Source organism: Lactuca serriola, chromosome 7 (genome assembly GCF_051521515.1).
Source record: "Lactuca serriola cultivar US96UC23 chromosome 7, Lser_US96UC23_V15, whole genome shotgun sequence".
In the NCBI taxonomy this organism is placed as follows: Eukaryota; Viridiplantae; Streptophyta; class Magnoliopsida; order Asterales; family Asteraceae; genus Lactuca; species Lactuca serriola.
Window position 1 is genome coordinate 170,861,678 of NC_136414.1, and position 25,296 is coordinate 170,886,973.

The following is a 25,296-nucleotide window of genomic DNA, read 5'->3' on the forward strand; positions in this document are numbered from 1 at the left end:
ATATTATGGACTATATATTAGCAGATGGATTCTTTTGTAGATTTAAACTTACATGAATTTAGTATTGGGTGTATGCATTTGACAAAGGGCTCAATTTCAAAATGACATCGGTCATGATTTCCATAATGTTTAGGATCATTATCTTTAATTATCTTTGTAGGATCCATGTTTGACTTTTAGGTCAAGGATATAGCTATCGAGTTAGAGCTTTGTTCATGTTGTGTGGTATTTAGAGTTAACATCTAATAGTCCATAGAGAGAAATTATCATTTGAGTATCTCACTATTTGAATAATACCTAATGTGACCAGTAAAAGTTTCGTTCTTTGTTTCAAGATCCAATTATAAGTGTAATTGTGGACTCAAGCATTCATGTAGTGAACAATGGGAAGAAATGCATTCAAGGAAAGGTATCAAATAGTTTATGTATTTTAAGCAACCTTTTTAGATAAAGTTATATATATATATATATATATATATATATATATATATATATATGTTAATTGTCTCCACTTTCACCTGCTATTAATCAGTATCTATCTGAGGCATCTCGTCAAGAAATTAGGGTATATTTTGTTATAATCTCTTCCTTCTGGTCAAATTCAGTTATCATGACACCTGTTTATTGTATTTCTAAATTCATCACATGAAATGCAGCCACAAGGTGCAGCTGAAAATGGATATTTGTGGCAAAGAGTGAACTCCCAGGTCAGCTCCTCTAGCCAACCGTGTTCTTTAAGAGAAGCTTTGGCTCAAGCACAAGCTTTTAGAACTGGAGCTTCAACACAAGCATTGAGAGAATCCCTACATCCTATTTTGAGGCAAAAACTTGTATGTATTCTGAAATATATGTGGTACTTAGAGAAATTATAGATTTCATTGACTGGTGTATTGATTTCTTGTTTAGGAACTTTGGGAAGAAATCCTACAAAAATCAAGGTACTTAATGAGAAATATAATTTTGTTGTTCTTTCTTTCTAGTTTCTTCAAGTAATTTCATATATGACTATCTTGACCCTTTGAAGGTGGGTATGATCCATTGGGACGAACAAAGGACCAAATAAGAACCACAGATCAAGTAAATTTTGTCATGGCTGCATGCAAGGTCTTGAAGTTAGATGGTTTAGTCATTGTTGGAGGTATAATGAAACACAACTATCAAGAATAATCTTTTTGTCAGATGATTTACTAACAACACTTGTTTGTTTCTCTAAAACATTATGGAAAATATCCCGCAAAAAGACTTATTTTTTTAGGTTAGTACTGCTATTAGGCTCCAAATACTGGAAATAACAGAGAAAATAACCAATGCTGCAACATCACATAGTATTGCAACTGATTATGGTAAGTTGGAAGTTTACTTTTTTTTTTTTTCTAAATTGTAATTCTTTTAGCACTTTAATGTGTCAATTCTTTTAGTCTTGCAGATGGGACTTCTATTTCAGAAGGGTAGTGTGATTTAAAAAGGCTTTATGAGAGCTTGTGTTAAATGTAGGTTATGATGGATTATTATATCTGTATAAACATTGGTGGTAATTATAACTTTGGAGGGTATGTGAATATGTGATCTCTCCAATGCATCAACATAAACAATCAGTTGTAAGACACTTTCATTCTGCTTCTTTACACTAGTTTATGTTTTTTTTAATTTTATTTCACTTCCATTTTTTCATATACTTAATTGGGCTATGCATATGTAGATTCGAGAGAGCTTCATATACCGAATCAGTTTATGGTCCGAGTTTAGGATTTTGTGGAACACTGTCAAATCCCTCCTATATAGAACTCCATTTACATGTAAAAAAAATGGCTGAGTTGACTAGTCGATAACTCTATTTACATGTAATCTACTAACCATAATTTATGTCCTATTTTTGAACAACAAAAGAATGCAAAACAATTAATTTATGTCCTATTTTTTTATTTTTTAGGGCCTGAAAGCTTTGATATTTTGCATGGACATTCAAAAGCTACCATGATTTTGATTATAAACAATGCAGGGCAAGGAGTTTTATCCTCATTTTTCTTCAAATATGCAGGTAAAATAAGTAAATTATATTTCTTGTACGAAACCCCAAAATATAACTTATTTATTTTTTAGTAATAATACTATTTGTTTGTGTCATGCAGATACAATTTAAAAAAAATATTCATCACTTGTTGCAACAATCTTCACAAGCTTTGCTGCTTTGTATGGTCATACTTTGACTATAAATTCCATGCTAGGAATTTCTATTGTTTTCATTTCAATGCACCAGGTAAATGGTTTGTGGATTCCGATGGAGTTGGAATTGGAGATTCCAATTCCTTTGATAGATTCCATTTCTTTCATAAATATTCTACCAACTTTTGCTTCTTTTTCTATATCCAGTTCTTTTCCCCTCTTTCAAAAGTTAAGGATGAAGAAAACAGAGTGTTGGAATTGGAACCTGTTAAAAGCAACAACAAAAGCAACAACAAAAGCAACAACATGTACTTATATATAAAATCTATAACACTTGTTTTTAATTTTTTTTCAAGCTGTCATTGTGTAGATTCTGATTCAAGACAACCACTTCCACTTCTTCCTACTTAAGTCAACAGCTGACTTTTGAAATGAAAGAAGATAATTGGAATAAAAATGAGTTATTTGTCACTTATACTGTTTATGAGGTTTAATATATTTCTAACTCCTCGAAATGATCGATGGTAGGTACTTTTTTTAGTTTTATAAAATAATCTTTCATGGATATAAACTTTAAATAATGTGTGCATTTTTTCCCTATTTCTGAGGAATCAACTTTCAGCGTTCCCGGTGGTATAAAATTTTGCTGATAAAGGCGGTTGTATGCAATTAGAGAAGGGCACATGGCATGACCTAGAGACCACAAAGATTAATTTTGTAATTTCCTTCATAATTCAAAATATTGCATCCTTTTTTTTATAAAAATATTAAATGTGTTGTTAATTTTTGTGTGGTAGATGGTCCGTAAGACTCAACACAAATGTTCAAAAAATCAAATATGAAGACCAATCGACAAACACTGTATTTCCTTCCTCTTTTACTTTTTGGTCAGAATCGGAATTCAATTCCATTCCTGTCCTGCATTTGCTTCCAACAAAGATCCCTGGTCTAGAAAAAAGTCGGAAGACATCAAAGTAAGTAGCATGTGGTCCTATTTATGTGGGTCTAAACTGGAATCGGAACCCAGTTCCATTCCAATCCTTCTTTTGGATGCAAGATATCAAGAAATGGAGAAGACGTATGTGGAATCAAAATATGAGATGAAATTAAGAATTATGGTACCTTATACTTTTAAATCAAAACTTAATCAGTGTTAAACTTTGACAGATGCTTTTGGTATTTTAATGTTAATGTCTGGACAGTATAATTTTTGGATGTGTTTGGTATTTGAATGTTAATGTTTAGTTTGAGATTTTATAATTATTTGATGTTTTTGTTATTTTTGTTTTACATTAGTAACCAAAATAAAATATCATATTATATATTTTCGAGTGATTAGCTAGGGAAAGAAAAAAAAATCACATCCTAAATTTGTGAGGGATTAGCTACAGAATGAAAAAAAAATCGCATCTTAAATTTGTGAGGGATCAGCGACGAAAAAAAATAGAGTTTTGCAAGGGATTTGCGACGGAATATTGTATTACGTTTTCTCGCTAGTATCCTAAATAACCATATTAAGTGACCAATTTGCGATGGACATTCCGTTGCTATAGCCGTCGCAAAAAAACTGATCCGTCGCTAAACCCCTCGCTAAGGCATTAGCCACACTCTAATTCGCTAGAGTAAATCTGTCGCTGATCTGTCGCAAACGATCTTTAGCGATGGACTCATTCGTCTCTAAAACCTATGTTTCTAGTAGTGTTTGCATTTTTGATTCCTGAATTATTGGGTTTGCTCTGTTCGAATTCAAATTCAAATGAGTAGATAACCGGAAAATCGAACAAAGGGAAGAAGGTGAAACGCAAGGGGTTTATAATAGCTGAAGGGTGATTTCGGAAAATCACATTGAAATATTGAGCGGGAAAATAAGTCGTATAGAGGCTGAGCGATTGCCACGTGGCAATTGGCTACTTATTTATTAGGATAGGAGATATGATTAATAAAAATATGGAATTTCAATGTATGGATATTTTTTTGAGAAAATGACAAAAATAGCCAATTACACTAATTGCATTACAAAAATAGCCAAAAAAAATCGGGATTACATATTTAGCCACCCATTTCGCAGATGAGAAGGTCCCATCTGCGAAATGGGCATCTCATCTGCGAATGTACAAGTGCCTGAAGCACAGTTGTGCTTCAGGCACTTGTACATTCGCAGATGAGATGCCCATTTCGCAGATGGGACCTTCTCATCTGCGAAATGGGTGATTTTTAGGTATAAAAACGTTTTTTTTTTTTTTCATTTTCACCATTCTCTACGCAAAAACCCTCTCTAACTTTGGGCTTCTCTCGGAATTTTGGCTAGTTTTTGAAGAAAATGGAGGATTATGTCAACAATCCCGCAAATATGGTTAGATTTTAACTCTTTTAATGTTTAAAGTTATTTTTTTTTTATCAATTGTTGTATTATTTAGTGTTAAAAAAAGGGTAATTTTGTTGTGTTTGATAGTTTTAGTATATTTTTAGTATACTTGAAGTTTAAATGCAAGTAGAGACAAGTAGAGACTGCGTAGATAATGTTTACAATTTGTTATTTTTGTAGTTTTTTTAGTTGTTGTATAACCTGAAATCTTGTAAATTTTTATCCTATAATTGTTTATATAAACTGCAAAATAGTTGTTTGTATATATATTTGTCGTATAACATTTGTATAAGTTGAAAATTTGTCGTATATATATTGTTAGAAATTGTTTTTATTTGTCGTATAAGTTGAAAATTTTGTATAAAGTAGTCGTATAACTTGCAAAATTGTTAGTTTGGTTGTCGTTTTATTTTTAACTTTTTTTTGTTTATATGGTTATATAATGTTAGTTTTAATTAGAAAGATAAAAATTGTTTATATATTTGTCGTTTAAGTTGAAAATTTGTTTAAGTTGAAAATATGTTTAAGTTGAAAATATTTATATAATTATGTATGATATTGTTTTCTATCGTAAATATATTTGTTGTATAACTTGGAAAATTGTTTATATATGTGTATGTTATTGTTTTTTATCGGGGAAATATATATATATTAGTAATTAACAAAGTATTTGCAGTTTGTAATCATATATTTAAAAAAAAATATATTTTTTAGTTATCTAATTTGTTTTTGTGTTTTTTTTTGCAGCATGATTTTAGTTTAATGAATACGAAAGCCTTTGCGAACCTAAAAGGCTCTGGCGGTAACATATGGGAAGTCTTTGAAGTTTTAGATGATGCCCGACGTGCTATTTTCAGAAATACCGTCTTTGGCTATTTTATTGATGTCCCTCGTTTACAAGGGGACGCTTTATTGTTTCATAAAATGTTCCTTCATCAGATCCGGCCGGACCCTGTTTTATCTCCAGATGGAATAAAACGTTTATATTTTCGAGTAGGCAATACCAAAATGGTTTATGGGCCGGAACAGTTTTGTTTGATTACCGGCTTCAATTTTGGGGAGTATCCAAAAAACATTGGGAGAAAAGGGTCGGAAAAATTAATAAGCAGTAAAAAAAGATGTTTACTGCGTGAACGGCTATTTTCGGACCATACTAAGTTGAAAATTTGTCGTTTATATAATAATCAACTTTATTAATTTTAAATCAAACATTCCTAGCACTTGACGACCTTGATGCAGTTAGAGTATGTTTGATATACATTTTGTGTGAAGGTTTTTTGGGCAAAGAAGTTAACGATCAGGTGCCACAAGATTGGTTTTATTTGGCTGAGAATTTGGATCTCTGGAATAGGTATATTTTCTTTACGTTAAAAGTTCTATTTTATTAATGTTATAATTTATATAATAATCAATTTTGTTTTTTTTGTTTTGTTAGCTTCGCTTGGGGTAGCTATCTATGGGATTTTACTTATGTTGACCTTGAGGATACGGGGAATAAGATACATCATTATTTATCACTTCCTGAGCGTGGTCAAACTTTAAAGTATTCCGTCTCAGGATTTACGGCTCCAATTAGGGTATAAAAATTTTCTTATATTTAAATTGTTTTATTGTTATATTTTTTATTTTAATTTTAACTTTTATTACTGTTATTGTACAAAATTGTAGATATGGATATATGAGATGATTCCGGCTGTTCGTGCATGTGGATTTGCATTGAGAAAAAATAAAGACTTGCCTTGGATGAAAAGATAGAGCGGAACAAAAAAATTGAAATGGGTTGACGTGAACAAGATTTGGTCAAAGATGCAGGTTTAAAAATATTTCGTTTATTATTAATAAAGTTGATTATTATAGTTTTATATGCATTTTTAATATGTTTAATTTTTTAGGAGGGGCTACCACCAAGACAAAACATGTTACCGGGTGATGGTGAGATGACATCTTTTTATTATATGTCATTTCAAGAGTATGTATATGGTGAAGGGAAAGCAGTTCCATCCCTAGTACGGGACCATTTTAGGAGACAAGACGAATCTTCATCTAGTATGTCGTCCAGTGGTCGCTCTCATGGTAGAGGTCGGGGCAGTGGGAAACACAAGCTAGACGAGTTGTTGAAACGGGTACATGCACTGGAGCAGCATGTGTTTATGAATCAACAAAAACGTACAGAGGTTTTTTTTTGAAGAAGTGAATAATGAACAATTTTGGAACGACATTATTTTTGAGGAACCGACAGTGTCACAAAGAAATTATGATGAACAGGTTAGTTACACGCTACATTATTTATTAAATTTTATTAACATATATGAATACCTGTGTTCATATTTTATATTTGAAAATATAGGTTGTGCAAGATGAAGTGATGAATAAAAACAATACAACTCAAAATGTTTTTGGTGATACTCAAGACGACAAGGTTGTTATAGATGTTACCTTTACGATTTTAATAATTACTTTTTAATAAAGTGTATTTTGTTATTAAGTAAAAAGTTATATTTTTAATGTAGGTGTTGGAGGAGAGTACTCAGTATGCGGGGAACAAATTTGATGATGATGTGTGTGATGTAAACGATTATAGTGAAGTTAAATAGGTTATTATATAGTTACATTAATATTAATATTTTGTTTATTTAGATATTATTGCTTATTAAATTATGTGTATTTCGTTATTAAGTATAAAGTATTATCTTTAATGTAGGAGTGGGAGGAGAGGAATGACAATGCAGGGAACAAATTTGATGATGATGTGCCGGATGAAGACGAACTTATAATAATGGGAAATGTAGATTATTTTCATGATGATGATGATGACAAAGAAGTTACACCCGATAAACCTAGGAGTCGAAAACCATCACAATTTTTATGCACTCCTTACACCGAGGTATTCGTTTTATTTATAAACTGTTGATTTTATGTTTATGTGAATTATCTGAAAGATATACATTTAAACATTTGAATATTGTTTTTAGTTGCACACGACACCGAAACAAAAAAGAAGAACAAAAAAGAAGGTTGGTATGAAATCAACAAGCCCCGTTCCTCCTCCAGTTTTTGGTGTTGCTCATGACTTCTCCAGGTTGCGCCTGCAACCTTACGTAGCAGGCGGTGAGGATGTCATCCAAAATTATGTATTGCATTCATACGATGTGCAACATCGTTTGTTTAATTTCGTGTTAGATAGAGATTTTTGGAGCTCATTGTTTGGGCATACACACGACGGATGGTTGGAGTCAGCGGTAAATAAATTGTTAATTAATTCTTTTAAAAGTTAATTCTTTTTTAGTCAATAACAAAAGTATCATGTGTGCAGCATATAACCATTTGGTACCAACTTTTGATGGAGAGACGGTTTGAGAGCGACCGACATACAATAATGCCTCCAATTTTTTTTGGTTCTCATGCTTTGGAAGAAGGACAGGACTGGAGGGCGTTTATGGCTGGTATTGCTACATACCCCAACTTCATGGTTGCTTGGTGGGATGTTGATACGGTAAACTTAATAGTTTATATTGAAAATAATATCGTTTTTTTGTTATGTTTTTGTATTGTGATGTTTTTGTATTGTGATGTAAATAAACATAATTTTATTTTCTGATCCTTATACAGGTCTTATTGCCGATTCATTCATCCCCTAATCATTGGCTATTTGGGGAACTACGATTAGCGTCAATGGAAGTGCATATTTATGACAGTCTTGGTAGAGGTGCTTATGAAAAATTCCAATCCGAAGGAATCTTTTCCAAATTTGAACGTCGGGTGGCAAATCATTTGGACAAGATTAAGTATTGGGCGCGGAGGAACATCCCAAGGATTCCATTGAATATGCAATTCATTTATGAAGAAAACGTTCCCCAACAAAGATTGCGGTGTTTTTCTTTGTATGTTTATGGAGCAATTGGTTTCAGGTCAACCAATACGTGTTCTTATTGACCCAAAGAACGCAGCTTTAGAGTTCCGTCTCCGGATGACAAAAATTATTTGGGGGTCTAGTCTTGCTCCTCTGTAGTTGGATTATATAAATGTATATACAAATTAATGTTGGATTTCATTATTAGTTTATCTTTAGAGTTTACTCAACGGATGACAAAAAATATAACGTTACGACAATTACAACAATTTAATGACCTACTAATTACTTATCAATAAATTCAACATAAGAACGACCACAACATTTGTTTTAACGTTACAAATACAACAATTTATTGACCTAACAACTTCAAAACCATAAAAACAATATTGAAAAGCTTACAACTTGTAAACAAGAACTGCCAAGAACAACACCCAACTACAAACCAACGCTATCTTTAACTTCTTATTTTCTGATTGAAAGAGCTTATTAGAGTTAGCTACTTTAGCTATTACCATAGAAGATTGGTCCTTCTCTTCATCAACCCAACTGATAAACCCGCATTTTGGTCCCTGTTAAATTTAATATCCACAGTAAGAAAATAAATTTGTGTCATGTAAACACAAGGGTTTAAATTTGAATGACGGTAAGAACATGATACCAAATACGGGCAAGTGTAGAACAATCTTCCTGGGTTTTTAGCTGTACCCGAAATCCTAACGATACGTTCTCCTCCACAATTGCAGTATGCCATTAGCCTTCTTATTCTTTTAAATCGAAGTTACTTTCTCAGTTAAATTTTTTCATAATGAGTGACACCCATTTATAGAATAAATCATATTACGGACAATTCTTTTTGACTATGAAATAAACTGGTTTGACTATGAATTCAAAAAGTTCAACTATGGAATGCAGACAAGTACATTCTGTAGTATTGTCATGTCGGTCAGTGAAATTTGACTATAAAATGAACTGGTTTGACTATGAATTCAAAAAGTTCAACTATGAAATGCAGACAAGTACATTCTGTAGTATTGTCATGTCGGTCAGTGAAATTTGACTATGAAATGAACTGGTTTGACTATGAATTCAAAATGTTCAACTATGAAATGCAGACAAGTACATTCTGTAGTATTGTCATGTCGGTCAGTGAAATTTGACTATGAAATGAACTGGTTTGACTATGAATTCAAAATGTTCAACTACGAATTTAAAGGGTTAAACTATGAATTTTGATCAATAGAGATACAATATCTTCTATTTATAATTCCATTTGTGTGAACATTGTAGAGCACAATTATCGGTATTGAAAATGAGTAGTCACAGCCAAAGAACCTTTTCTCAACTACCAATTTTCTTGCATAACCTTCAAAGAACAAATCCTAATACCTTCACAGCCATTAAGAAAATCGATAACAACCGCTTTCAATTCTGTTTTGTGGCTTTAGGTTGCGTGGTATAACATACTTCTTTTATTGAGTTATACAATATTTCATGGTAATGTATGTCGATTAATTCTTACATAACACTAATATGTGTTCGTTTTTATGTAGATTCGTACCTTCCTTAGGTGCATGATACCGCTGATATATGTGGGTTATTTACCCCTTCTTGGGAGCTTTCTGACAACAATGTACTTCGCAGTGGCTTTAGATGGAAATCATGAGCCACTACTCTTAGCACTTGGTTTGGGAACCTTACAGTGTGAAGAATCATGGACATGGTTCATGATGAGGTTAAGAGATTGTTTAGGTGAGGACACAGAGGTTGGTTTCATAAGAAACATGTGTGATAACATAGACTTTGGTGTTGACAGTGCCTACCCGGATTCCTATCATGGATATTGTCCTAAAGATATAGCTCGAAAGATACGTGAGTCTATCGGACATAACAATACGGAAGTCGAATCGTTGTTTTGGAAGTCATGCAATGCATATAGCGTTGATGATTTTTACTTGTGTTTCGAAAGGTTGCAAAGTACATGTAGGCAACCACCTTTCTGCACCTTGCTTATGAGAGTCCAATTTACTGGCTTGACGATATACCGATTTCAAAATGGACAAGAGCATTTTTCCCAAAAATACGTTACAATGTTAAATCGATTGACGTCCCTGAAATTTTGCAAATTATATCCTCACGTGAGTTTCCTATAACAACGATAATTGAGTTAACCACCACGTCGATAAAATCAAAGTATGCTGAACGGGCCGAACTGGCTGGTAAGGGAGATTGTTATATTTTGTTTTTTTTATTGTGCTGCTATTTTTATTAAAATATCAAATTTTACAGGGAGGTTGTCTGGTGGGTTGACCCCTTACGTTGAGAGTAAGGTTCAAAAAAGTCTCAGCAAGTCTTACAATTGTAATGCAAAACGTTTGTATGGGGATACATTTGAAGTCCATGACACTTTTGCCACCAGCAACGTACAACTTGAACGAATGGTATGTAGTTGTGGTAAATGGCAAAAAAGCGGTATACCATGTGGCCACGCTATAGCATGTCTAAGAACCCGTACATCTGAGTCCATTCAGAGAATGGTTGAATACAAGTTCACTAATTATGTGTATCGAGTTGCATATGGATCTGAGTTGGTGAATGGTATACCATCATATGAGCATTGGGAAATACCAAATGAAACGGTGGTCCTATTACCTCCCTCAATGCAGTAGTTATTCATGTAGCACATTTATGTTTTATGTAGTATTATGTATTAGTTTTTTATGTACTCCGTTTTTATTTTACTGTTGTGTTACGTATTAGTTATCCATGTACCCAGTTTATTTTTTATGTCGTATTATGTGTTAGTTATTTATGTACCCCGGTTTTATTTTATTGCTTTCTAAATATTGGCTATTGAGGGAACAACATACATTAAAAGAAATGGACGTTTATTAAATAGTAACGACTAGACACATACAACAACAAGCAACTTAAATAACGAAAAACAATTAACTTAACCAACATGCATATTAAAAATAAGGGACATTCTTTAAAACATTCCATGCATCTAAGTGGGTAAACTCGCTACCATCGTATTGAAAGCGGTATAGTTCCAAAGCCACCTGCCGTAGAATGTCTTCATCCGTATTTGCATGTTCGTTATCCAACTCGTTATAAATACGTTGAAATTGTTTCACCTTCATTTTCATATCCAGAAACTTCGCTTTGACATCTCTTCTTCTTCGATATTGAGTGCGGTTCATTAAATGGTGAAACAAATGACAGACACGAGACCAAAATGATCCAACACGAACTTGTGGGGGACCCGGTGGAAAATCCACCTCTACAGTTGTAATCCAAGCTTGAACCAAAGCGACCTCCTCTGCGTTCCTCCATATATGTGGTGAGTCCATAATTGCAAGGAGGGAAGTAATAGAATACAATTACAACGGATATTGAAATCTATTTATACTTTCCTGGTGCAATGAGTTGTCAACTCAAACAGCAATGTATTGTGTTGTCATTCAACCGGGGATGAATTGTCAACTCGAACAGTGATCTGTTGTGTTATAAGTATAGTACACTACATTCGTCAGTTAATTTTGACTATGAATTGCAGACATATTAGAAGTTTGAACTGCGATTTTGTGTAGAAACTACTATAAATTGACCCTAAGTTACATGCAAAACGTTATTAAATTAACCAATATAGTTGTTCAAATATTGTTTTTTAGATTCTACCCTCTTTGTTTCAATCCAAATGACTTCTATATCATGGAGCAATGAAGAGTTCTTGGTTCTTACACATTCTTATATTCATGTGTACGAGACAAGCAAGTTGAATGATCCAATGTTTTGGAGCCGTCTAACAAATATTTTCAATGCTGAAAACCGAATGGCTACAAGAAACGATCGTGACGAACTAGACATCTTAGCAAGATGGTATGAAATGAAAACCGAAGTTCTATTATTCAACGATCTTTATACCAAAATTGACGACACCCGTTTAAATGCTACTGAGGATGTCATCTTGGAAGCTGCTAAGGAGGAATACAAGTCATTAAGTAACGGGTTGGAATTCCAGTTTGAAGCCCCTTGGAATATTTTGAAATATATCCCGTTTGTTTAAAATCTATTTTAGTTTATTATTTGAGTACTAGGTTATTTTCATGTACTAGGTTATTTTCATGTATTTCTTATGTATTTCGTATGTATTTCGTTTGCTTAAAATCTATTTTAGTTTATTATGTGAGTACTAGGTTATTTTCATGTATTTCGTATGTAATTCGTATGTATTTCATATGTTTAAAATATATTTTAGTTTAGTATGTGAGAAACTCGTATGATTAAGTTGAGTTAATATATATATATATATATATTTTAGTTTATTATGTGAGAAACTCGTACGATTAACTTGAGTTAATAAATGGCCATTGCATTAGTTATCAAAAATATTTAGAATACATTAGTAACAAGATTCCATGAACCATTAAAACATCACAACAATTACATGAAAAAAACGACATAATACGAACAAAGCATTAACGTAAAACACAAGTCCATGGCTTATTCTTAACACAAATTAGAGCGGTCTACTTGAAATACTGTTTATCTCTAACAACCTTCCAAACTTCCTCATATTCGAAGTCTCTGCCTTCATGCTCAAAGATGTAAAACTCTGTAACAACTTCCAAGAACTCTTCTTCGTCACGACAACGAACATTGTTACGTTTCGCATAACTACATGCTCGATTGAACCATGTCACTTCCTCCTTTACATCCGTCCACTTAGTAACAACATCTGATTTTTCTCTTTTTTGCCCTTCTCCCATCTCATGGTTAAACAAAGATGTGATGTGACTCCATTCATCACCAATTAGGCAATGCGGGGGAGCAAGTAACGGTTCACCATCCTTAACACTTAGCCAGCACCGTGTTAGAACTAACACCTCCTTTGTCGTCCATGGCCTTTCAGAATTGGAACCAGGTACTTCATTCGAAGAACTTGCTGCATTCGACGACATTTCTAATAATGGGAATTCGTTTCGTTTAGGTGATTTGGGTGTTTGGTTTATAGATCTTAAACATCTATTTATATAAATAAATAGACTATGAAATAATACTTTGACTACGAAATGCTTATATTTGGACTACGAATTTCAGCTTTATGCAGTGTTTTGTCATGTCAAACTGTCATTTATCTCTTGTCACTTAAGGGACCCACTGGGATGTGCAGGTTACTATAGTGACTTGTCATTACTGTCTAGTCATTTCAAAGTTGGACTTCTCATTACTGTCTAGTATGTATAAATACCACTTATTGCTCCAGTTTAATACAACATCGATTTTATTATGAGTTCCTCACACAAATTCGAAATTTGCTCATGCAACGAAGTAGATTGTTACTACTGTGATTCGGTAGACCCTTTTTTTACACCCTCTTCAGCCGGGTCATATATGTCACATGAAAATTTTGAAGAATTAAAGAAGGCTGAAGCACAACAAGAAGAGGACAAAGAGTCATCCCGACTTCTCACTCAACTTGCTAATGATATAGGTTCGGAATGCAAACAAGCTGAAGAATGGATTGACCTCAATAAAAACAAAATCAAAGAGCATAAAGATTGGATAAAAAAGAGTAAGAAGGCAATCAAAACGACTGAAAAACGGCTTGCTGAGAAGGATGAGCAGTTGATACACATTATGGTAAAAAAGGATCGTTTCGAAGACAAAATGAGAATTAGGGATGACTATATAACAATGGAGAAAGAGAAGTACCCGTTGCAGTTCCCTGAGTTTAAAAATTAGTTATAAAGTTGTTGTAATATTATCATGAAACAGATTAGGTTGCCAAAGGATCGTTTGTTGTTTTTTTTTAAATAACATGTTGTAACTGTTAAAATAAATCTGCAAACTATATTTTATAATATAAAGGCTTCATTCATTGTTATAATCAACAAACTTAACTAAAATATGAAAGCATAGCAATGTCTTGTAAGAGTTAATAAAAATATTACAATACATAATAAGCTAACAACTCGTCATTACTCTTAATTTCAAGGTTGTTTTATATCAAAATCAGCGTTATGGGTTTGTGAGCAACCCGCTGAACCACCAATATTATATGCCATTTCTGCAGTAGAAATTATGTGACCTGCTCTGCTAACAGACGCCCTTCCAGTACAATTATTTCTCGTGTGTCCTAGTTGACCACATGTAGAACACTCTTTTATAATTGGACCCTCGCCTTGGGATGGAATGCGGTCTGTGTTTCTTGGCCTGCCTGGCTGACGTTTATCCATTATAGGTGGCTTAACAATCATCAAATCATCGGGGATCTCCCATTCGGATGGCTTCGGCAGAGGGTTTATTGATTCCTCATATGTTTTCCTCAGTGTTTCGGTAAAGTAAGCATTTAATGCAAACCTCGAGCAGTCTTGGTAATTGTTCACTGTTAAACATCTTATGACATGACCACAAGGTATCCCATCAAGTTGCCAATGCCTACATGTACATGTCATATGTTGAAAATCAACAATCACATTTTATGCCCCCTTTTTGACCTCGCATTTCGTATTTGAGATCATGCGAACATCCCATTTGGTAAAAAATTTCTTGTTTTCTTTTACAACTTCATCCGCCCAAGGGGTAAGTGTTCTTGTTGCTTCCGCTAAAAAAACAGCCAAAATGAATAAGTTAAAATCAATAACATCGAAACTAATAAAACATTAATATTACAAATTTACGTAATACTTGCAAAGTTACGTCTTTGAAACCACCATTGTTGCATTGTAGCACGAAAAAAATCAATCAACATAAGTATTGGCACCTTACGTGCGTGTCTAGATAATGCATTTATAGACTCCGCACTGTTGGACGACATAAGATTGTATCGGTTCCCTTTAAAATGTGCCCTTGACCAGGTTTCTGGATTTATACTTTTTAAGTACTCCCATACTGGTTCTTTTGTCTTTTTCATAACATCCATGGCAGCATCAAAAGCATCAACTGTGTACGCCCTACACGCCTCCCAAAAAATTCCTTTAACCGTCTTACTCTTGCCGAATCTAGATACTATGTTGAAATACAAATGGACACCACATATTCCATGATGAGCGTGAGGAAAAATGTTGGCAACGGATGTTTCTATAGATGGAGACCTATCAGATATAATTGTAAGCTCCTGCATATTTCCTATGCAATCACGTAGTTTTTGAAAAAACCATGTCCAAGAATCAGTACACTCATTTTTGCATATACCATATGCAACCGGTAATATTTGATTTTGTCCGTCCTTAGTAACTGCAAGTAGCATGGTACCTTGAACTCGCCCTTTAGGTGAGCTCTATCTACTACTAGGGTCGGCTTACAAAAATTGACAAAAGCTCGTACCTACACTACATTGTATATCTATTCAAATACACCAAAATAAATATTAAAAAAAATTAGGACATGATAATACTAACCGAGCAACCGAGTGCGACGTACAAAAACTCAAACCGATCATCAGCATCTGTTTTAATATGTGTGACAGTACCCGGATTATGTTTGGCCAAGTTGTGACAATACGCCGGAAGTTTGGTAAAAGAATCCTCTTTCGTACCCCTTAACGACAACAATGCATATTGCTTCGCACGCCATGCCTGATGGTATGAGATATTGATATTCAATTGAGCATTAATATCATTAACAATTTCTTTTCCCCGATAAACTCTACTATAGTCTTCAGCCAAAACATCAGCAACATATTCACCCAAAACATATTTGTTTGCTTGTCGATGATTAGGTTGCAACAATGTTGAAGAACATGTGTGTACATCAACAAATTTATTCACTTGGAAAAGTCCATCAGTATTTTTAATTGCTTTTGCTCTTAGTAACCAAGAACAATTTTTCGAAACACACACAGCTTCATACCTTGATTTGGTGGATCTACTTGTCCTCGTCTGGAAACCTTCTCGAAGACATTTTTTACCAATACACCGCTTTAAAAGTTCTTTGTTTTTAAATATACTCTCACATTGAATCTTTTGAAGATTAATGTCTACCATCTGTGTTGGGATATCTTCATTATTATCAACTGGCCATGCTGGTACAGGGGGCATACCGTGAAAAAGGTTATCGGGATACTTAGCTTTAACTTCATCACCCAACTCATCTCTATCGGAATTACTTTGTAGCTCGGTTATATCTAAACATACATCACCAACATCAACATAATGCCCGTAAACATGATTTTTTTCATTTTTTTGAGTTGAATTTTTTTTCTTTTTAGTTTTATCTACCACACGCCTATTCATAAGTTTAACTTCTTGTTCGGCAACATCATCACAACGACCACCAACATGATTAAGATATGTACCAACATCATCATCACCAACATACTTGTAATTCTCGGGATCCACATATTGAATAGGTGAATAACTAACATTAACATTTTCAGCAACACTGTGAAACTGAGGTACACTAGGAGTATTGAAAGTACCTATCGGATCGTTGCTCCCTTTAAAACTGCATAAATTACCAACAACTTCGTTTCCAATTTCACCGCCCCCATTAACCTCCTCAACTTCATCAACCACCACAAACACTTTCACAGCCCTTCCTCCACTACATTTGATTACGTTTATCAACATTCTAACATCCACGTCTTCAACTATAGCTATATAATAATTTAATTCAGGATGGTGGAAACGAAGACTAATTCTATATTTGTCTAACAAACCAATTTTGCTTCTTACCATAGATACAAAATCACTATAACTAATATACTCAGAAAATATCAAAGCAAGTTCAGAAATACCTCCCTGTGGACATATGTATTCCAGATTAGTTCCATTAACTTGCCATCTCCCACCGGTTACAAGACAAACCAAATATTCAATCATTTTTTAAGCAAATTGTAGAGATAGAGAGTATTTCACAAACCAAATAACAACCAAAATGATATTTTTTCTACAAAAGTTTTTATATAGCAAAGCCCATTTCGTAGTCAAACCAATTCATTTCGTAGTCAACCTTAAAAAAAATAAATAAATAAATAAAAATAAAAAATAAAAAAAATTGCATCATTTCGTAGATAGGATCAGAGGATTTCGCAGATGGGACCTATTCCATCTGTGAAATTACCCCTATTTATACCGAAAAAATTTTAAAAAAAAAAATTCTCATCTGCGAAAGTACAAGTGCCTAAAGCACAACTGTGCTTCAGGCACTTGTACTTTCGCAGATGAGAAGCCCATTTCGTAGATGGGACCTTCTTATCTGCGAAATGGGTGGCTATATATGTAATCTCGATTTTTTTTGGCTATTTTTGTAATGCAATTAGTGTAATTGGCTATTTTTGTCATTTTCTTTATTTTTTTTCATTATAATTAAATTAGTTATCTGCAGACTGAGCTGTATAATTGGTTACCAAATGTGTGCTTTTACTATCTGCAACAAAGATAAGTTGGTTTACTTTCATTCCATTTGATGTAACCTTACTTACTTAATATTTCTACTTCAATTTTCTGCATACAGGCCCAAATTTACCACTTAACACATGTAACAACATCTAATTATGTAATGGTTTGATTATGTAGTGGTTAACGGCAGTCTATATGGCTATTTTTTAGCTAAAACTGATTTGTAGATGGAGCCCTAGAGATTCATGCAAGCTTTTTCAGGAAGGTTCGGAAGGTTAGGATATTGAATTGGCTTAATTGCAATATTTCTATGGGTGTTCCCTAACATCCATTTTCTTTCTTTTAATCCTAAAAAAATTACACCCTAACTCTTGTTCTTATGCCTCTGGGACCGTTTTGCAGTTTGATATGGTCTTCCCTATCTCTCTAATTAATTCTTTGTAAAGGTTATTAAATGATAGAAATTTACATTGCTTTTTCATTGTATATTCAATGTCCGAAGAGGTTCAAAATGCAAAAGATAACTACATTTTGTCCTTTCTCATATTGAAAATCTATAAGAAATTTATGACCACTATGCAATAACTTGGAACGAGTGTGATAACTGTTTTTGAGATTTACTTCAATTTTTGCAGGTTTATATCTACCTTTCACAATCTTTTTTATTTCCTTTACTGTTACTATTTTTCTTCTTAGTTGCATCTGTACTTTGCAATATTCCAACCATCTATGTATGTGCAAGTGGTCGTGTGTACTGTGTATATGTGTATGTGTGTGTGTTTTAATGTCAAAATTTTAGAATGGAACACAAATACAACCTAAAGTAGCAATGTATTTAGTGATGCACTGTATGATGTTGTGTATGTGTGTGTATGTGAGTGATTGTGTGTGTGGCTATCTATATATATGTTGTTGTGAAAACTTTCAAAGTAGGTCAAAATTGCATTCTAAAATAGAAATTTTTTACTATTAAGGTTTCATTTTCATGCCAAAACTATGAAAATATTACACACACAAATGATTAATCTTTTTTTTTCTTCAAAAACTGTTTTATGATTCATTTGAATATTTTCTTTTCTGTAATGATATATATTAAATACAAATGTGTGATTCAATTTTATCTGGAAGTCATGCCTTAAGAGTTCTGTTTTATTTTTTATATCTCTTTTATGTTCATTTTATTATGATATTGGTTGGTTGGTTGTAGCAGGTTCCTGGTGTCGCATAATTCACATACACAATATTTCCTAAAAACGAAATGATTCCAGTCACCGTATCACAATTAACAAAGCTTCATTAAGAGCTTATGGATGAATTCCTTCATTAGATGACATATCCACTTTACACGAGTTATATTTTTTCAATGCTAAAAAGGTCTTCGACCCACAAATTAATGAAGGGAATCAAAAGTCTCAATCTAACACCAATTTAAAAACAACGAAATCTTGGAAATGCTCTCAAGAGAAGACGGATGGCGCAGGTATGCCGGAAAAGGCCTCAGTCACGGAGAGAACAACGGCCGGAAGAAACGACCTTCTTCGTCACCAACATTCCAGATGGCACAACAAAGGCGGAATTTCGAACGATCTTTTCATCCTTTGGGAAACTTTCAGACATCTACTTTGGCGAGAAAAAAGGCAAAAACAGGAAGAATTTCGGTTTCATTCGGTTTCTTGAAGTCGATTATACGCAGGAGATGGAATCAAAACTAAATGGAACAAGATGCAGAAACAACGTACTGGAGATAAACATTGAAAGACACGGCCGAAAAACTATCACTCGGGACTCCTGCCTACCACAACATCACCGGCCCCCACATTGAAAAGAACCTAGACACGATCAAGATACACAAGAATGATCAACGAATGGAATCAAGAAATTTTGGCGAAGTTACTTTCGCTGATATACTACGTGGGGAAAAACAAGATCAAGGTATACAACAGTCAACTCCGCCTTCTCCACCACATATTCTTCCTACTCACCTTCAAGTTGACAATGATATGGAACGTTGGATTCAAAAAAGTACACTCATAGGTGAAACAATGTCATTGTCTCATTTAGGCCACCTCCCTGCTTTAATGGCAATCCATAGTGACATTACAGTTGATGTAAAATAAAGGAGGGATTTGGATATTATTGGGTGACTTCAATGTGGTGCGTCGCTCGGATGAAAGATTTAACTCTATTTTTTGTGCTAGATCGGCTAGAGACTTCAACCATTTCATTCATGAAAACGGTCTCATTGACATGAGAATGGGGGGACATAGATTTACATATTTTTGAAATGGAGATCTCAAAATGAGCAAGTTGGATCGTTTCCTCGTCTGTCCTAAGTTCGTTGATCTTGTTCCATCGGCGACCGTCACTGCCTTACCTAGAGAAATTTCTGACCATTGCCCGATTCTTCTTTCCTCTTCATGGTGTGACTTTGGACCTCCCCCGTTCAAAATGTTTAACGCATGGCTGTCAAGAGAAGGGTTCGAGAAGGTCTTCATTAAAGCTTGGAATGATTTTGCTGGTTATGGTACCCCAAACTCGTACTTAAATGCCAAACTTAAACATATAAAAGAGGCACTTCAAGCATGGAGAAGAACAGACTACTCAAAAGAAGAGGCAAAGCTAAAAAGACTTAAAGATGAGGTTCACAAACTTGATATGGATGCTGAAAACAGTGTATTATCTGCAGAGGAGATTGAAACTAGAAGGGTTGGTTACAAAGACATTATTGAAATGGAAAAGACGGTTGTGATGGATGCTAGACAGAAATCAAAAATTCGATGGGCGATGGACGGAGATGAAAATTCAAAGCTTTTCCATGGATTCATTGTGACAACCCGAAGTTATCCATCACTGGAACCCAATTCGCCCGTAAGACCCGTTTTTAGCAATTCATTTTCAATTTTGTAATTAAATTAAGTCATTAATTTGAAAGTATTATTATGGCTTAATGAGTGTCCCAACAGATTTAGAACTCATTTTAGCACCTCATTCTAGTTATCGGAAAAATTTTAGAATCAACCATATCGGGTTACGGCAACTTTATCGGGTGTGACCAAAAGCCACGTCTAACGTCGGTATCGGGTAGAATTCCGCCGTGTCCAAATCTTAGACACTATTTAAAGATGTTTAACCTTTCATTTGAAGCTTTTGCCCTCTCTCACTAGTCTCTCTCTCTAACCTCTCTCCTCAAACCAAAGAACTAGGTCCAAAAACATCAATTTAAGGCTCAAATCCATTAAGGTAACTTCTCTAACTCATAGTATAGCACCATAGGCCTTCAAATTCGTGTTTAAAACTTGGAAAAGGACCATCTTCATGAGTTTACGGCCATGGATCATGCTTGGGCCGTAAACTCAAATAAAATGGGTTTTTATGCCTTTAAACCCCTCCAAACCAATTTTGGGACTTAGATACGACTATATGGCTAACCAATTCGGACTTAGAACACCCTAATCATCATTTTTGAGGAGTAAACAGGAGTTTACTGCCCAAGAACATGCTTGGGCCGTAAACTCATCTCCAAGGGGAGTAAACTCCTTCTAAGGTGTTAAATTGCCATTTATACACCTTCTAAGCCTTGAACAAAAATCTAGAAGCAAACATGAACAACTTAGAAGCCTAAAACATAAAGAAATCACCCCTCTAAGGAGTTCACGGCCATAAGGGGAGTCATGGGCCGTAAACTCCTAAAATCATGTCAAATGATGCCCAAATTTCACCCCTAGACTTGTAAAATAACTTGGAATCACTTGTGATTAATTATGGACCACTAAGAAAACATTTTGGGCATGTATATATGAGTTTATGGCCGTAAACATGTAGTTTACTGCCGTAAACTCCTCAAATGGTCCCTAAATTGCTTAAAACACTTCTCCATGCCTTGAAACCAACCCTAGAATTTTCCCTCAAGTGATATGAAGCCATTTTGCACCATAGAACACCCCACCATGAGTTTACGGCTGTAAACTCATGGGGAAGGGTACATTAGGGCCGAAAACTCTAGTATGAGTTTACTCTTGAAGAGTAAACACCATATCCAAGCCTTATGTGTCCTCAAATGCCACCCGGGTCCTTCCAAACACTTGTAATGGAGTGTTTCCGCAACTAGAAGTGTATGTCCCTAAAAAATAAATTAATCAAGTCCTAATTAGATACAAATGTGTATCTTTTCATAATACATAGGAATCTTGTGTGTTTGCAAACCCATAACTGACGTTTAGGATCCAAACTGACGCGTTTTTCAATCGGTGAGTTCATACCCTACTTTTTTTTCAATGGTTTTTCAATGTTTTCAGGGGGGGAATACAAGCAAAAGTACAAGAATGTCTTGTACTTAAATTCATTATTTCATTTAAATGATTTCATAATCCGTACACTTTTAAGAATTGAAAACATATTAACAAACGGTTTAACTTATGGAATTGTTCTTCGAATCTAATTCAATTCTTATTATATAGTGTTATATTTTGTACTTCACAATTGAGTTGTTCACACATTAACTGATAGAAGTCATAGAACATTTGTATTTGTCCTTAATAAAACACCTAGGTTCGAGTGTGAAGGACAAGCATCATTAGAACTTAGTCAGTCATAGATACTACTTCCCCTAGATACGAGAGTAAAGAGTAATCTTAAAGATTGGAGACACGTCCTTTGTAACACTTCCCTTGGCATGAGAGAGTGGAGGACTATCCCTGTAACTAGAATCTTTAGAAGGAAGAACGTGACTTGCGTGTATAGATCTATACGGGACTGACTATCCCGCACCTGGCTGCTAGCTACAGCCGAACCGCAAGGTTCAAGGGTGACAAAAGTCATAAAAAGATACTAACCACGGCTCGAGTCATATCTAGTCTGAAGTATGGTTAAGGACTCGCAATCAAGATTATGAACACTTTGCACGTATTTATTAGTTTTATATATGAATTAAAACTAATGTACAATTAAAGGTAATCAGACTTTCAGGAGACTCCACACACACACCTTGAGTATGGTAGATACTTGTACATTACTTTCAGATTCGGTAACAATTCACACACATTTAGGAAAATTTGGGATTTTCCTGGGGAAACATTTGTACATAACCAGAAACGTGTAACAAACCAGATAACTAAACTTTACATTTCACTAGGGTAAACATGTTTTCAGTGTACATCCTTACATTACATTTTGGGATTTAATAACCAACTTTTAAGAAAATATGGGATTTTCTTGGTGTGTAACATTTTCAGAAATGGAAAGGAACTTGTACAATTTAAGAAAACAAAACCGCTTATGAACTCACCAGCTTTATGCTGATTTTCAAACTGCTTGTATTCTCAGGTCCATATTAGACAGGTACCCAGCGATCCTTTTGGCGAAGGCGAAGTATGTAGAAGACACGTCTTTACTTTTGTTCATATGTTATGTATATGTATAACACATGTAATCCTTTGTTTTCAGACAATGTAAATAAATCTATGTAATGTAAAGTTTTGTGTTTACTATGCTTACTATGTACATTGGTTGCGATATTCATGATGTCCTCCACCCTGGAACGTTTCCACTTTTGGTTTCGGGGTGTGACAGACTTTTGAAAGTACTTATATTTTGAAGGATACTTTTAGTTCAGAGCCCTTGTTTATAGTGAACTAGTATACCAAGCCTTACATGGTATAAGACTATAAACACTAAGGGGCCTAAGTGCTCTGAACTAAAAGTATCCTTCAAAATATAAGTATTTTCAAAAGTATACAAGTATACCGAACCGTTGAGATCCGTAATCACAAGTAGAATAAAACATAAGTAAATGGGTGTTGTGTACTACGGTTAAACCTGGGCAGTTATGTAGTCGTGTCTAGGATCAATATAGCCTGGCCAACTATATTCATTCGAGACACGGCCAACATGTGTGCTTGGGAGTGACTGTGGTATGCGGCATGCCAAAAACTTACCCAATACCCAAACAACGAGCCATCGCTGCAGCGAATCATGAAATACTATGGGAGTATTTCTCAAGCCAAACCCGTTATAGAAATTCTCATTTCAGAGTTGTTCCTCGATCATTTCCTTAGAGATAACTAATCTGCTTTGTTAACTCTTGCCTGCTTTATCGCTTAATAGAATACCATATATCTGTCTTAATGAGATATCTCCTGTCCCATATCTCTTGAATCAATTCAGAGGACTTGTGATCCTCTCTTTCCTGATCTTATTAGATCAAGATGCCTCCAAGAAAGAGACCCAGCTCAAAAACCAACAACCCTCCGCCACCACCTTCTCCTCAAATTGATCTTGTAACGCTTCAGACAGCTATTACTGCCTCAGTAACAGCTGCCATGTCACAAAGAAACCCCAGTAGTTCAGGAGGTGGTCCCTAACCCCAAAACCCAGAAGATAACCAGGGACACTGAAAGAAGGATTCCTAAAAAGATTTCATGAATGCAAAACCCACGTCCTTTGATGGCACTGGAGGTGTCATTTCCCTCACCCGATGGTTCGAGAAAATCAAATCCATCTTTGAAATTTGCGCCTGCTCAGAATCTGACAAAGTGAAGTATGCCGCCTGCAACTTCATCGATAAAGCCCTAACTTGGTGGAATGGCCAAGTCAAATCCTTAACTTTACCTGTAGCCAACGCCATGGGTTGGGAAGCCATGAAGGAACTTCTGCTGGCTGAGTACTGCCCTCGGGGTAAAATGCAGAAGTTAGAACACGAACTTTGGAACCTGAAGATGAAGGGTTCCGATATTGTCGCTTACACTTCCCAGTTCGATGACTTGGCACTACTCTGCCCTAGAATGGTTACCCCGGAGAGTAAGAAGATAGAGAGATTCATATGGGGGCTGACCCAGCCAACAAAAGGAAACGTCTTAGCTGCGAGGCCGGATACATACGACAGCGCCAAATGCTTAGCATGAATCTTAATCGACCATAGTGATGATCTTGAGGAAACAGCTACCACTCCTGAGCCGACAGAGAGGAGTGGCGAGAAAAGGAAAATTGGGAAGAAGAAGGAAAGCCAGACATTGCAGGAGTCTTCAAAGAGGCAGCAAGTTGTGGCAGTTCACGCTGCTACTACCCCTGCAACTATTTATGTTGTTGGATCCTCAGCTCGAAAACCTACCAGTAGGTATGCGGGAACCCTCCCTAGTTGTGAGAAGTGCAAATATCATCACCTTACTTCCAGCCCATGTATAGAGATGTTTTGCAACAGTTGTGGCATAAAGGGTCACATGGCGAAAAATTGTAAGACACCAACTTAATCAACCAGTCAAGCTTCCAGAGCGGGCATTGGTCAAGCCTGCTATGGTTGCGGAGAAGTTGGGCATTTCAAGCGAAACTGCCCTAAGGTAGTAACGTCTGGCAACACCGGAAGAGTCCTAGCGATAGGACGAGAGGAGACAGCCACCGATCCCACCGTTGCCACAGGTATAATTCCCCTCGATGAATCTTATGCCTTTGATTCTTTTCGATTCTAATGTTGAAAGAAATTTGCTAACCATTCATTCAAACATCTTTCTAAACTCTGTCCTTCGATAGTAATCAAAAACATGTACCGTCGAGATGGTTAAAAAGTGAGAAGGAGAACG

The 25,296-nt window shown here is 35.0% G+C and overlaps 2 protein-coding genes and 1 long non-coding RNA gene across 3 annotated transcripts; 2 read left to right on the forward strand and 1 right to left on the reverse strand.

Moving 5' to 3' along the window:
- The first annotated feature begins 6,712 nt into the window (after window positions 1–6,712).
- On the forward strand, window positions 6,713–7,111 carry LOC145061207 (uncharacterized). Its single transcript, XR_013687131.1, has 3 exons — window positions 6,713–6,793; window positions 6,886–6,947; window positions 7,039–7,111. It is a non-coding gene; the product is annotated as an uncharacterized LOC145061207 (long non-coding RNA).
- A 2,490-nt stretch (window positions 7,112–9,601) lies between these two features.
- On the reverse strand, window positions 9,602–17,206 carry LOC145064546 (uncharacterized). Its single transcript, XM_079011973.1, has 3 exons — window positions 15,785–17,206; window positions 15,639–15,710; window positions 9,602–9,760 (listed from the first exon to the last, which is right to left on the reverse strand). Exons 1-3 carry the CDS (start codon window positions 17,204–17,206, stop codon window positions 9,602–9,604), a joined length of 1,653 nt encoding a protein of 550 aa, XP_078868099.1.
- A 2,817-nt stretch (window positions 17,207–20,023) lies between these two features.
- Window positions 20,024–20,632, forward strand: LOC145064547 (uncharacterized). The gene has a single exon (XM_079011974.1). The coding sequence runs from the start codon at window positions 20,024–20,026 to the stop codon at window positions 20,630–20,632; it is 609 nt and encodes a 202-aa protein (XP_078868100.1).
- The last annotated feature ends 4,664 nt before the right edge of the window (window positions 20,633–25,296 follow it).

Coding starts and splice junctions, on each gene's coding strand:
- LOC145064546 (XM_079011973.1), bottom strand. CDS start 17,206: ATGATTGAATATTTGGTTTGTCTTGTAACCGGTGGGAGATGGCAAGTT. Junction 15,711..15,784: donor ACGTCGCACTCGGTTGCTCG/GTTAGTATTATC, acceptor AATGTAGTGTAG/GTACGAGCTTTTGTCAATTT. Junction 9,761..15,638: donor ACCTAAAGGGCGAGTTCAAG/GTACCATGCTAC, acceptor TGAAGGTATTAG/GATTTGTTCTTTGAAGGTTA.
- LOC145064547 (XM_079011974.1), top strand. CDS start 20,024: ATGAGCAAGTTGGATCGTTTCCTCGTCTGTCCTAAGTTCGTTGATCTT.